Below are 14,222 nucleotides of genomic sequence, written 5' to 3'. Positions count from 1 at the left end.
TGGGAAACTAGGGGAAGGGAAGAGAAGGGAGCCTGAGACATTTACAGGGAGAGCCTGGAAGTCAGCATGCACTTTGGTATGCTAATAGACACACAGATAGCCATTTGCTCTGAGTTTCTTTTGAACTTGAACATCAAGTAGAATTTGATAGGTTTAATTCAAATGGATGTCATGGAAGTTGGTGATAAGAACCATGATTTCATCTTTTTGTCCCACCAGAGTTGCCATCAGGAGTCTACCCAGGATGCAGGAGTGTCCTCTCAAGCAGCGTTGATATGACAAGTGTTCTCTGGCCAGAAAGAATGGCCACAGTCTCTTTGGGACGTAGGAATTGTCAAACTGGCTGGCAGCCTTTGTAGGTTCTTTAACAGTGTGACTTTTTGACCTTCAAAAGTCTCATTTTTGAACAGATACGTCATAGCTACATCCTTGGGAATCTTTATAAAAAGAAAAGTTTATTTTTTCCAGTCCTTAGACATTGTGAGATGATTTTTCAAGTACTAACATCATCAAATTATTATGACATCATTGAACTCAGGTCAGAGAGAAGTGACGACATGTAAAGGGAAATGTTTACTTTCTTAAAATACAGCTTAGCTTCCCTCTCCAGTTTTGAGAAGGGACACAGAGAGAAAGGGATACTCAGTACAAGTCTGAGGAGTCATGGAAAGCGCCCTTGCATCTGCTGCAGATCAGGAAACCTCACAGCCTCTCTTCCACTCTGACATGTCTTTATTCTCACAGTTCTTCTTCCAGCCCTGCCTGAGGAGGATATAGAAAAGAAGACAGCAGAAGAAAGCACTCAGAAGAAAGCACTTCAACCAAATGACTGTAGATGTAACCTCCAGGGAGTACTCGCCATTAAGCCTGTTTTCAACATCTACAGTTGCCACTCTTCTATCCCAGTTATGTCTTCTGTCCTTCCACCCTCACCTTGTTTTTTCCAAGTCCCTCTTTGCCTCACCAACAAGCAAACTGTTTTGGTAAGGATGGATCCCTGAGACCCACAGCTCTGACCCACCAAATGGGCAGCCTGAAGAGCAGTATTCATTAGACATACAGCTGAAAGAAGCATGCTCACACATGGATCCTGCTCAGTCTTAGGCAAGGTTTCTTCTCAGTTGTCATTCACAGGCAGGGCTATTCTATGCTCACTGCTCTTTATTATTGATCTCCACCAAATATTGCTGCAGTCTCATTGTCATGAATCCAGACTGAACCCAGGCTCCCTGCTTCCTGGTTTATCAATAGGTGTTCTTCCCTTCACAAGACAGAGAGACTTTTCCAATACTTGCTTGCACTGTGTTCCTCTGAACCCTCACTCTCATGGGATGAGTATCAACACACCCATGCCTCTTGTTTGGACCACTCTACAGATAGCAGTACTCCATGTCCACACTAGCCACGATAAACAGACACACTGTAGGTCTAGCATCACTAGCATCACTGACTATGCATGCTAGCTCTGTCTCCCAAGGACACACTCACCAATAGTTCATCCCTTGTGTCTCTTTAACAATTTTCTTGGCACAGAGAATGGCGTCTGTGAGGTCATCAGTGATCAGGGCTGTAAAGAAAGGAGACGTGAGTGTCAGCAGGGCTTTAGCTATCTGGGGGTCCTTACCCCAGTGTGTCCGTATGCCAGAGCCTCCCTCTCCAGTTTTCTGGAAGGGGTTTGGAAGATCTGTGACTTTCCCTACAGAAAAACATGAATTTCATAAACAACAATACTTCTTTTGTTTCAAGGTTGTCCTCATTGTGGCCTACCTGATGAAAGAATGGTGGTTAATACTTGCCTAGAAGTGACCTCCAAACCTTCTTGATGTAAACATGAGAGAAAATGTCAAACACCACAACAAACAAAAAACAATAGAAAAGTGTTGAGGTTTTGTCTTTTGCTATCTGTTGTAGTGCCAAGTGTGGGCCCCCAAGACCCAGTTGTCCCAGAGATGGGGGAGTTCTTGTGTACCTTAGCCCCAAGTTGTCAAGTGAACTCCCCCATCTCTGGGACAACCGGGTCCTGGGGGCCCACACTTGGCACTACAACAGACAGCAAAAGACCAAACCTCAACACTTTTCTTTTTTTGCTTTCTTTCTTTTTTGTTTGTTTGTTTGTTTGATGTTTCACTTTTTCTCTCATGTTTACATCAAGGAGGTTTGGAACCATTAGCAAGGTAGAGGTTCTCCACATACAGATCTGAGGAGAGAATGGTGGTTGCTTGAGTCAGAAGGGAGGAGGCAAGGAGGCAAGGAGGCAAGGAGACAAGGAGGTGTTGATCACAGTACAAACTTCCAGATGTAAAATGTAAGGGTTCTGGAAAGCCAGGGCACAGCAGAATGATTATGTATTGAATACCATACACCATACACCATACATCACACACACATACACACACACACACACACACACACACACACACACACCCTCATACTACACTCACAGTCAACATATGTCTCACACACACATACATATCACAACACATACCCTATGCATACATATAATGCACAGAGGCATACAAATATCATACCACATATACACATATACCTCATAAACATGCCACACACAATAAACACTCTCCCTACACTATACACCACCCCATACCATTCCCATGCACATACATGCATACACCACATACATATACATACACACCACACACAAAAACCATTCATGTACCACACCCCCATACATATTCTACATATCACCCAGTAACTATGGATGTGCCTCTAGCTGAGTGTAGAAATCACTTCACAATATATGGATATGAAAACACAACATTGTATACATTCTTTACAGAGAGTTTTTGTGAATTATACTTAAATTAAGGCTGGAAAAGATCACACACAGTAAATTTAACACTAAATACATGTGAATCCTCAGTTGTCTTAGGTAGATTTTAGGTGCCTCACCATCTGGTGGGTTCCCCCATCCTGTGACACACAAGGTCCCACCTTTACACAGGTCTATTGGACAGCTTTAGAAAAAAGATTGTGAACATGCCAGTGTCTTAATGAGGATTAACTCTCAGCTGTCATCAATGTTTTGACACCATTGCCTAACATTTTACAATAGAAATGCATTATTTTGACTGTCAGAAAAAAATAACCAGAAAGAAGAAACATTGGTTTGAAATGTTACATTTTAATAAAACATCATAATAGGGAATTGTTTGTCAATTTGCTAGGAGTGGAATTTTTCCTTCAGTGTGCTGGCTTAGTTTTAATATTACTTTTCTTAGAAGATTATGGTTGTGACATTTCCTTCAAGCAAATTTATTAAAAATGTGGCTTATTTTGATTTAAAACAAACTACCATTTAACAAGGGGGAAAAAACCGGGAGACTGTATTGATCTGGAGGCAGGAACAGCTGAAACAGTGTGTACAAACCATTGCTTTCAGTTTAGTGTCACTGAGAGAAGCTGAAACAGTGTGTACAAACCATTGCTTTCAGTTTAGTGTCACTGAGAGAAGCAGAGCTTTGCCAGCTTGGAAGTCTTGTTTCTAAAAACACACATATCTACAACAGCTACTCACTACCATCAGTTAATTCAGTTAACATAACATTTACTGTGTCAGGTGTAGTATGACTACCCATTAATACTCAGAACATTCATTTTTTTCAGGTACCATCATTGTCCCTATAAAATGAGCTCACATGCCTAGTGAATGAACCTGTTTTTGGAAGGGGCTAGAGATGATGTCCCAAGAGTTGGGAAGGGAACATTACACACTGTGAGGAGGAACCTGACATGTTCCATTCTTTCTGTGTAGGAGTACATCCTACGTATGTGTCTCAGAACAAGGATTGGTCTTGGAAGACAGTTTGAGCCCTGAATAGGGCTCACTCACAGCAGGGTCAGGTGGTGTGGATTAGGGAACAGGGCAAAATGGAGGAAGTTGTCAGCTTAGTTAAAGAGTTTCAAATGCACACACTTAGGGCTGAGTGTGGTGGGGGCATGGCTATGATTCTAGCTCTTGAGAAGTACAGGCAAGAAGATTATGAGTTCAAGACCAGTCACAGCTATATAGTAAGTTTGAGCCCAGTCTGGACAACAGAAAATCAATACTGTTTAGTTAGTAAGTAAGTAAATAAATAAAACAATAAAATAAAGTTTCTTGGAAATGATTGGATTAACTTAGTGTTTAGGGAGCTTGGGGCTGACAACTGAAGGAGCAGAGCAGTGCAGAGCAGAGCAGAGCAGAGCAGAGCAGAGCAGAGCAGAGCAGAGCAGAGCAGAGCAGAGCAGAGCAGTGCAGAGCAGTGCTGAGCAGAGCAGTGCAGAGCAGTGCTGAGCAGAGCAGAGCAGAACAAAAGCAGAGCAGAGCAGAGCAGAGCAGAGCAGTGCAGAGACATTGAAACAGAGAAATCACCACATAGGGGCAGCAGAGGGGCAGAAACTGGGAGAGGCAGCAGGCTTTTAGAAAGATTCATGACAATAATTGTTTCTGCTCAATTTACCCTAAATAGACAATTCTGTCTAGCCAAAAAGAATAAGAACAGTTCTTCAGGATCTGTATGTAGAGGGATAGTTTACGCTACATTTTACAACTGAAAACAGCAGCAGTTGGTACTCAAAGAAATGCTTGCTTCCAGTTAGAGCATGTCCATATCCCCACGCCTCCCCCTGCCTCCCAAATAATTGCAACCTCCATGGTCCTGGTTTACATCTTTTTCTCTTCTCTGAAGTAACAAAGGCCAATTTAGATGCTAATTCAATGAGGACCAAGGTGTGTGTGTGTGTGTGTGTGTGTGTGTGTGTGTGTGTGTAATTTATATGTATATATGTATATATACATGCATAAATATGCATTCCATTTATTAATTTTCTGATACAATGGCAATCTTTATCTTCTTTCAAAACATAGGTTTTGCTAATGAGAGCTGGTTATGGGAAAGAAAGTGATTGCTGGTAGAGTGTATTCCCTGTGTACTAATCTTGGTCCTCATTGAATTAGCATCTAAATGCTGGTGTCCTAACAAAAAGAATGCCGAGGACTAGACAATTTATAAATACATTTAGTTTAGAGCATGTTTTTGGGATCTGCTGGCTGAGAACACATTCTCATGTATCTGACACATGCTCACTCAGGCTTCCCTCCCTATCTTATAAAATCACCAATGGCCAAGATAGGGTCCGGATCCTTCCACCCTCATCTAACCTGAACTGCTTTCCAAATATCCTACTTTAAATACCAGTCACATAAATTTTGAGATTGTTTCTAATATATAACTTGGAGGGGGAATGCAATTAAATGACAGCAAGTACTTAAAAATAAGTTCTGTGAGAGCAGTTTGAAGAAGGGAGGTAGGGATTTTAGAAATACAGTTTTGAAATGAAAGATATTGTATAATTTCTGAAGTGGCCTGAAATCTATCACACACACACACACACACACACACACACACACACACACACACACAGTCATGTTTTCATGTACCTTGTAAAGATCCCTAATGCCAGTCTATCCTTTCATGCATGTAATGTTATGTGCTTTGTGTAGATATCTAATGTCAACTGGTTTCTAGGGTTTTACAACCATGTGGCTACTTCTATACAGTACAGACAGAAGGGCACTGTTCCTAATTACTGCTTTCCTGCCCACGACTGAGGTAGAGCAGTCACTGAAGGCATTTTTCTATTTTAGAAAACCAAGTCCTGCATTTGCCAAGCAAGCCCTCTAGGACACAGTCTTGGTCCTCCATCCCACGGTGGTGTGGAAACGGTTATGAATGTTCTTTAGTACTAAGCACCAAGCACCAACACCTTAGCTCCCTACTCAAGGATTCGCTTGGGTTTCATGCTTGGGTTTTCATCCTTAACTGAAGTGGAACAGTAATAAGTGAATAAAGTGCAAATCAAGTCAAGCACATCTGTGACAGCTGCCAACATCTGGAAAGCAGTGAAAGCCTGGACACCTGGTACAGGTGCAGTACCAACCTTTAAGAGAGAATGCATTTGTCTGCAGTTGCCATGGATTTGTGCACAGAGAAGACTTGTCAGTGAACACTGAGATATCAGAAGCCCTGGAGCAAGAACTTATAGAGAGTGTCTGAGAGGCAAGTGGATCACACCTCAGTCTGCGTGAGCCAAGGGTTTGGCTCCCTGAGCCAGGGAGGAACAAATGTCCTGGAACTGGCTACCTACAGGGCTCAGCAGGTTTTGGCTACTCTGGAGGAGGAGGCCTCAGTGAACACTGACAGCATCCCAATAGATGCCAGGAGACTCATGCTTTGACAGAGGATGAACAAGCTGCACATAACATAGTCTAGAACTGTCATGGAATTTAAAGGTGAACTTGTCAAAATTCAAATCTCTTGACAGGAACAACAAACCAGACAACCACTAAGGTGCTGCTTAAGCAAACTATCTACTAGCCAAGAATATCCGTTACGTGTAAAAGAAGGTGTCACCACATAACTCATAATAAAGATAAAAAATGTCAAAGGAAAGAGAAATTTGAGGTATAAAATGCAGTCTAAAAGAATATTCTAAAGACTAAAGAAGGCGTGGGACTGGGTTTAATAGACAAAACACTTCAGGAAAACAGATTAAAGGGTTTTGAACACAGAATTTGAAGAATCAATGGAATTTACTAAAATAGACCCCAGAAAAGGAATAACTTGGTGAGAAAAGAGAGAGCATTGAGTGCATAAGGCATGTCCAAGTCAGAATCTAGAAGGAGATGCATACTGAAAAAGAACTGAAAATTTTCCTTGTCATCTAGAATTTCATGTATATATAGAAACATATTTTATACACTTATTTTCACTTTTGAAGCATATTATTCCTGTATGTGCCCTATCTGTCCTATGTGTCCTTTCTTTATACATAAACTATCTCAAGAATGAAGATGAACTAGAGTCACTTTCAGACAGAGAGAGCTGGGCACGTTTGTTAGGAGCCCTCCACCACAGGAAGAGAAACAGTTGAAGGGACTGGTTGGGAATGAATGATCCTTACCTGCTGCCCAGAGGACATTGCCCAAGGCAGGAAGAGTGCTGAGGGCAGGGCATGTGTGTCACCCAGAGAAAGTTGCCTCCTCAATATAATGTGGCCTGCCAGCTAACTACTTTAGTGAAAAGTAATGACATTCATAATGATGTGCACAGATGGCTGAAGTGAAATACATGTCCACACAGCCGAGAGATACATTATAAAGCAAGGATCCCACTTAAGCTACAGATAACTACTAAAAATAAAATAAGCCAGGGATGCTAAAACAACAATAACAACAACAAAAACTATAAAAATTATGATTTAATTCCAAAGGAAGCCAAAGAAATGGATTCTATATTAAGTAGTATACTAGACAACAAGTAGTAAGGCCTCTAAGTCAGGGTCCAGCAAACATCAGACAACAGGCTGTGAGCATGTGTGCATGTGTGTACACATGTACATGTATGCCTGTGCTGCCTGGAAGTTGACATCATGGGTCTTCTGTCACTTCCTATTTTACTTTTTGAGAAATTGCTTCTTACTGAAATTGTTGCTCACTGACTGCCTAGACCGGTGGCCATGCAAGGGCCCAGGATCCTCTTCTCTTCCCCCGATTGCTGAGATTACATCCACTGTGCCAGGGCTTCTAAGCTGGTTGTGGGGATCCAAACTCCTATTGCACAGCAAGCACTTGGCTGACTAATTCCATGCACTGCCCTCCCTCCATGCTCTTGTTTTTTTTTTTTAAAATAAAGTCTTATTGGAAAACAGGCATGCCTAGTCAGCTACATATTTTTGTGACTGTTTTCATACTACATCATGGTTTAGTAACTGCAACTGAAACCATATGGCCTGAAAAGCCTAAATAAAATATTTACTGTCTGTCCTTCAGAAAGGCAGTTGAGCCTGTGAATATGAAGCAATGATGGCCAGAATGGACACAAAAGCTGTCTTCTGCGTATAAAATCTCTTTTTTTATCACTAAGACATAGATGAGTTAAAAGTAAAAGGATAGAGGGAAACTGGACATGTAGACACTTCCCAGAAGAAGCTGGGGTTACTCTCAGGATCTTCTCCTCTGTCGGGTAAGAGATGATGCCCTGGTTAAGGGGAGGCACATTCTCTAGTGAGAGCAGGGCTAACCCACTGAGAATACTGCCATCATCAATAAGCATGTACCTATTAACAGAGCTTCAGAAACTCATATATTAGAAAGAAGAAACAAAACTATGAGAGCCAATAATTTAAGAATATCTTTCTCACTCTTGACAGAACTAAGAAAAGACAGAGGAGCTATCCACTTGATAATTACAGAACACCATCTTGACAAAACTAAGAAGACAGAGGAGTTATCCACTTGCTAACTACAGAGCACCCAAGCTTTCTTTAGATGCTTCTTTGTCATGAAGATAAACGGTACTTGAGAGCAAAGATCAATTTTTAAGGGTGTAAATCATATAGATTACATTCCCTAATGCCACACTGAGCATAGAGGTGGCCTTCTCCTTTGCTGAGGTCCTCGTTATTGGATTCATGCTGCCTTTGTTTTCCCGATTTGTGTGTTGGGTCACATCTTGTGAAGGTATGTCTCTGTATTTTCAATTATTAATTCTGTACCCACAGAGAGCTAAATGCTGGCAGGACTGTGGTATTGTTATTTCTATGGCCCATCTCCAGCATCATATTTTAAAACATTTGTCTTTCCTCACTAGCCTAGAGACAGTTTAGAATTATATCTGATTGACTGTAATAAAGACAATAAAGACCTGATGGCTAATAGCTGGACAGGAAATGAGATAGAACTTTTGGGTTTCATCTATAGAGATGGAGAACTCCATAGAGCTATTTTGAGCTAGAGTGGAATGCTGGGAGAAGAAATGAGACATGGACGATTAACCAGTGGACACAGACGTGAACAATCAGACCAGAGCAGATCAGAGAGGTAGAACTAGCCACATGGCAGGACATAGTGCCAGGATTAGCTGGGTTAAGCTAGACAGAGATACTGCCCTAGCTAAAAGACCTAAGCTTTAAAATATTATAAAGCCTCCGTGTCACTATTTATACCACTTGTGGATCTGATAAAGTTCAGCTTTATTTGTGTCTTTATCTTCTTCATGAAAAACTTTCTCTAAGAGTGTTTTGAGAAAATTATATGGGGGCCATGCTGGAATCTTCCTCCATATTTGCATCTACTATGCTCTGCATACTAACAAGCAGATCCACAGAGAAGCCACCAATGGACTTCCATGTCCTCTGACTTCCCATGGTTTAAGTCAGGGTGAACAGTGGTAAGTAGGGGAGGAGGAAGGATGATGAGTCAGGTTATTTCCCTCTAGATTTTTCTCTAGGTCACTTGACATAGCTGTGTCCCCAATGTCTCCGTCATGGATTATTCAGTGAGAATGTGGTCATGGCCCAGCGTTATGCATGCTACTTGAGAAAAAGAGGAATCTAAACCTCATCTTTTAATCTATAATAATGACCACCCTGACAGGATATGCCCACCAATGAAATAGTGGCATGAATGTTGTGGAAATAACCAACCACTTTCTGTTAGGATCTCCATAGATGAAACCCATTCCTGGCACTGTTGACATGGCTGAGAATCTATGGCTGGATATGTCATTGTCCCTAGGGAGATCCCAATACTATTATTGTACCAAATGGACATAGTATGAAAATGATTCCTAAAGGCTTATTACTCTGCTCAGAGATCCAAACATCTCTTGGCCCTCATCAAAAAAGCTTTCTTTTGAAGCAGACAGCAATTAATATCAAGACCCTCAACTGGCAAACATGAATAGGTGAGAAACTATAGTGCTCAGTCCCCAGTGGGATACCACACACCTCCCTGAAAGTCTTGGGATCATTACAGAAGAGGGATCAGTCTGAAAGAGCCAGAGGTAATGGATAACTTCAAGGGAACACTTTTGCAGACACAACAGGACATATACTTATAGAGGTTGTGACAACATGCATTCAGCTGTGCACGCTCAAGTCAAAGAATCCCAGCATGGAAAGTAGAGGTGGGCATGGAATCCTTTCTTCTCTCTCTCTCTCTCTCTCTCTCTCTCTCTCTCTCTCTCTCTCTCTCTCTCTCTCTCTCTCTCTCCTCCTCCTCCTCCTCCTCCTCCTCCTCCTCTCTCCTCTCTCCTCTCTCCTCTCTTCTCTCCAAGACAGTGTCTCACTATGTAGCTCTACCTGTCCTGGAACTCACTATATAAACTAGACTGTCTTTGAACCCACAGAGAACCATCTGCCTCTGCCTCCTGAGTGCTGGGATTAAAGGCAAGCACCACTATATCCAGCTCCTTTCACCCTCTATTCCAATCATGGGAGGGTGCTGCCTACAATTAGGGCACATCTTTCTTCCTCAGTTAAACTCAGTGAAGACCTTCATAAACATGCTCAGAGGTATACATCATTAGTGCTCTAGCTGCCTCTCAAACCAGTCCAATTGATAACTGAAAATAGCCAAAGCAGAGAAGAAACCTTCAGGCATACCATTAATCAGCTCTGGGTAGAGAAGACGCATAGATCTAATTATCTCACTTAACAGGAAGTCCTATGAAGCTGTTAGAGAATGAGACTGACCTAGACCTAGGAGGATTGAAAAGTCTTAACCTGCAGGAAGAGAAAGATACAGGCGGTTTGAGCACAGAAGATAAAAAGCTAAAAAGTAATCTTCTGCATGCTGTCAATAGTCCTCAACGGTAAGACAGCACAAATTTGTTTTGTATGGATCTGGAAGGAGAAGCAGCATACCTGGGCCCTATGTCCCTCTATGTCCAGCCTTGAAATTTCTTAAAATATCAGTTTTCTTTGGAGTCCATCAATCAATCCCCATCCTGCCCAGCCACGGACTTAGCTTTTGTATGAGTACACACTCTTTTATTCACTGGGTAAGGCTTGGTGAAGCAGAACATGCCTCTGTGTTTTATTGCTTTTTGATCTCCATACTGGCCACACATATGCCCCTTAATAATAGAAGCAGAGGAGCAGGAAGTGAATCCTAGATTAATTTCTACTCTTTAAGAAGTGGAAATCGAGCCTTTTGTCTTAATCCGCTTGAGGAGACAGTCCTGTGCATAAAGATCAGCTCTGGCATGCCCTTAGCAAGGAATGCTTTCCATTCCTGCTGAAAACTGGAATGTTTCAATCCATGAAAAGACCTAGGTCATTTGTTCAATCTTGTCTTCATGGAGAGCTTACTAAAAACCACCCTCGCAGGAATGAGATATTTATGTATATACACCACAGGAGTAGCTACAGAGAAGCTACAGAGCAGGCCCTGGAGCAGACTTACTTGTGAATATGACCTCTGAGTTTTAAAGCAGATGAAGCTATATGTCCTTCAATCTACATTCTTATCTTTGCCCCTGAAGCAGATGGGTCTGGGCAATCAGAAACAGTACCTGAGCAGGCAACATGGCAATGATTCTTCTGATGCTTTCTTGCATTTCTGCACCATGTGAAACTGTTTATCTGGAAAATGCCATAGTCAGTGCTTCCATCCTCCAGGACATTCTCGGCTGTAGTGTTGTAGTGGCTCTCATAGTAGGCCATGCAGAGCCCTAAATGGGGAGGGAGGAAAGAACTTTGTCTCAGCTTGCTCTATGAGGTGAAGTTCTTTATACATGCTCCCAGCAGACCTTTGGGTAGGGTGCACAAATGAGAAAGACCATCAGGATACAGAGATGGGTACAGGATCAGGGTGTCACACCAGAACCTGCACAGTAGCCAATAGCCAAATCTCATCTGGAGGAGGAAGCCTAGCCCACTCCACACACTGGGATGGGTGACATCGCTGTTCTTTTCCCTCCCTGTGGCCATGAGTACAGGAGCAATGTACAGCAATGGCGAACCAAGGGCTATGGGAAGAAGAAGGGTAAGAAAGTGCAGTTTGGGAGAACATGTGAAGAGCTAGCACTTAGCAGCCATCTCTGATAGGAGTAGAGTTGGCCAAGCTGGAGAACGCCAGGTAGAAACACAGAGGGGCCATATAGCACCTCATAGCAGACACCAACACTCAAAAGTGGGGTGAGGCTTGGGAGGAATCTCACAGTTTCCAAGGGCAAATCCCTCGTAATTGTCCAGGCCGGCCTTTGCAAAGATTTTTGCCAGTTTACATCGAGTGTAGACTTTGGAGTCTGCGACAATGCTGAAGCTGATAATTAGGGCGAAGATACCAACAGCCTTCATCACGAAGACCTGTTAGAAGCAGAGCCTGCCAAAGATCAGAAGAGCAGTCAGACATTGATTCACACCCCCCTTCCCCCAGAGAGCACCGGTCATCAGTAAGAATTTCAGAATATAGTAATTCTGGTTGTGGGCACCCCTAACTTAGGACTAATTGAGGGTTCCCTGTCCTGGGTACTTCCTGTCCATTTTCAACCATCCTGAACCTCCATCATGGAAATCGGAGACAGCCATGTAGACACAGTACACAGGGCAGGAATAAGACTGGAGACTCTTGCTGCTATGTCTTTAGAATCAAACAGAAATAAGCCTTCCCTCATTGACATCCAAGAGGAAATCATGCCGCTTCCAGATTTTCACCTTAACTCTATATATAGAAAAGAAAGAAAGTACACATGGAGTGAAGAGTTCCCTACATATGCACTCAGAATTATCTTATGGCAGCGAGAGATGAGACATAGGAGGGTCTATGGAGACATAGTCTGGTTTGGTGAAAGGTCTATTCTCTGTCATTCTCCTAGTTTGATGCTTTTCCAGATGGAAAGGTGTTGCTTCAACAAATATCAACCATCTCATCTGACTCTACAAATAGATGGGTTTTGTTTGCTTGCTTGCTTGCTTGGTTTGTGAGGGGTCTCCACACTATTCCTCCAGTCAAGGTACCTGTATGTTTGGCCTGATGAATTACAGTGGAGAGAGGACAGTGTATCACATGAGTGGAAAATGTTGGGAGCTGAGGGACAGGCACAACAAAGGAAGCTGGTGACAAATTATTTAAAGCGGGTGGAGAAGCAAGAGATGCCCTTCTTGCTGGTGACTGGCTTACAACAAGATCTCCATACAAATAATACCTTCTTCAAGCAGCACTGCTTTGAAGGAATGAGGCTGGTGTGAGATTTTTGATGCCTACTTGGGACACTGACTCAAGATGTGTAGAGTTTTTGTCTATTGTTGTTTTCTGCACCTGCACAGAATTTTTCTAAGCTGCTCATTATTTCCATAGAGAGAGGTAAGGTTAAAAACCTGGCTCTGTGTGCAAGCATAGACTGGTAGAGAACCACAGAGGGGCTTTCAGTTTCTAAGCAACGGAGCAACTAGGTGCTGGTGAAGGACAAGGCTTGCAAACTAGATGTAGTTTTCCAAGTAAGGTTTTATTGGAACTTTGGTCTGCTCATATAGTGATATACTGTGCTTTAATGTTTCCACAGTGTGGTGTTAGGCCCAAGGAACCATGCCAGAGTGTGGAGACCACCATATCTACAATACTATCTGTCTCTTCATAGAAAATGTGTTTGTTTGTGGCTTTATACAAGGTAGAGAAAGGTAGATAAATGATGTGTCAGATGCAGAGCCTACAAATCGAGTCAGGCTTCATCCATTGTATCAGAGTCTGGTGGGAGACAGTTCAAGACAGGAGCCACAGCAATGGTAACCCCAAGTATACTGTTCAGCAATGCTGAAGGCTTGCCCTTGCTGGGCCGGTCAAACAGCTGAGGCTCTGCTCTTACAGAGAAGACAGATTCCCAGTACTGTCCATAGTCCATTTTTCTAGGTGATCAATTGAAGGAACCTTGTTCTACTTACTCAGTCAGTGAGTGGTGGTTCCCAGGACCTTCCTGAATACCCTGAAGCCATTCCTGATTCTCACAAGGCACATGTGATCCTTCACTAACTCCAGGACTTCTCCCTAGAGCCTTAGCAAAGGAAGAATTCTTAAGTCCTTTGTTTCCAGCTGACTGGAGGTTCTAGAACCCCAAAGTTCTGAACAGTCTTGTTGGATGTCTGATCCATTAGACAGCTTATCCAGGGCCTCCCATGCAAGTGAGATCACCTCTCTAAAATGGCCATTCATACCATTCCAATTCCAACCCCCATAGCAAAGTGGGCATGAAGCCCAAATTCTAATTACAGGTTCCTATACTTTCATGCTTTACCAATTATCTATCTATATCTATCTATCTATCTATCTATCTATCTATCTATCTATCTATCTATCTATCTATCTATCTATCTATCTACATATCATCTGTCTATACACATATGTCTTATTTTAAAAGATAGCACTTAAATTAACATGAAGACTT

At 42.3% G+C, this 14,222-nt stretch overlaps 1 protein-coding gene across 1 annotated transcript; it reads right to left on the bottom strand.

Moving 5' to 3' along the window:
- Positions 1–443: 443 nt before the first annotated feature.
- On the bottom strand, positions 444–13,838 carry LOC110333516 (lysozyme-like protein 1). The gene is made up of 5 exons (XM_021215077.1): positions 13,723–13,838; positions 12,003–12,166; positions 11,355–11,513; positions 1,489–1,567; positions 444–762 (listed from the first exon to the last, which is right to left on the bottom strand). The coding sequence occupies exons 2-5, from the start codon at positions 12,139–12,141 to the stop codon at positions 693–695; spliced, it is 447 nt and encodes a 148-aa protein (XP_021070736.1). The 5' UTR covers positions 12,142–12,166; positions 13,723–13,838; the 3' UTR covers positions 444–692.
- Positions 13,839–14,222: the final 384 nt, after the last annotated feature.

The sequence above is a fragment of the Mus pahari genome, chromosome 15, assembly GCF_900095145.1.
Source record: "Mus pahari chromosome 15, PAHARI_EIJ_v1.1, whole genome shotgun sequence".
In the NCBI taxonomy this organism is placed as follows: Eukaryota; Metazoa; Chordata; class Mammalia; order Rodentia; family Muridae; genus Mus; species Mus pahari.
The sequence above is the reverse complement of the archived record's forward strand: the minus strand, read 5'-3'. Positions and strand labels throughout refer to the sequence as shown.

Excerpts from the sequence above, each read along its gene's own strand:
- LOC110333516 (XM_021215077.1), bottom strand. The coding sequence starts at position 12,141 with ATGAAGGCTGTTGGTATCTTCGCCCTAATTATCAGCTTCAGCATTGTC. Across the intron at positions 11,514-12,002 it reads GGGATTTGCCCTTGGAAACT|GGCTCTGCATGGCCTACTAT; the intron begins GTGAGATTCCTC and ends CTCCCCATTTAG. Across the intron at positions 1,568-11,354 it reads TTGCCATGTTGCCTGCTCAG|CCCTGATCACTGATGACCTC; the intron begins GTACTGTTTCTG and ends CTTTCTTTACAG.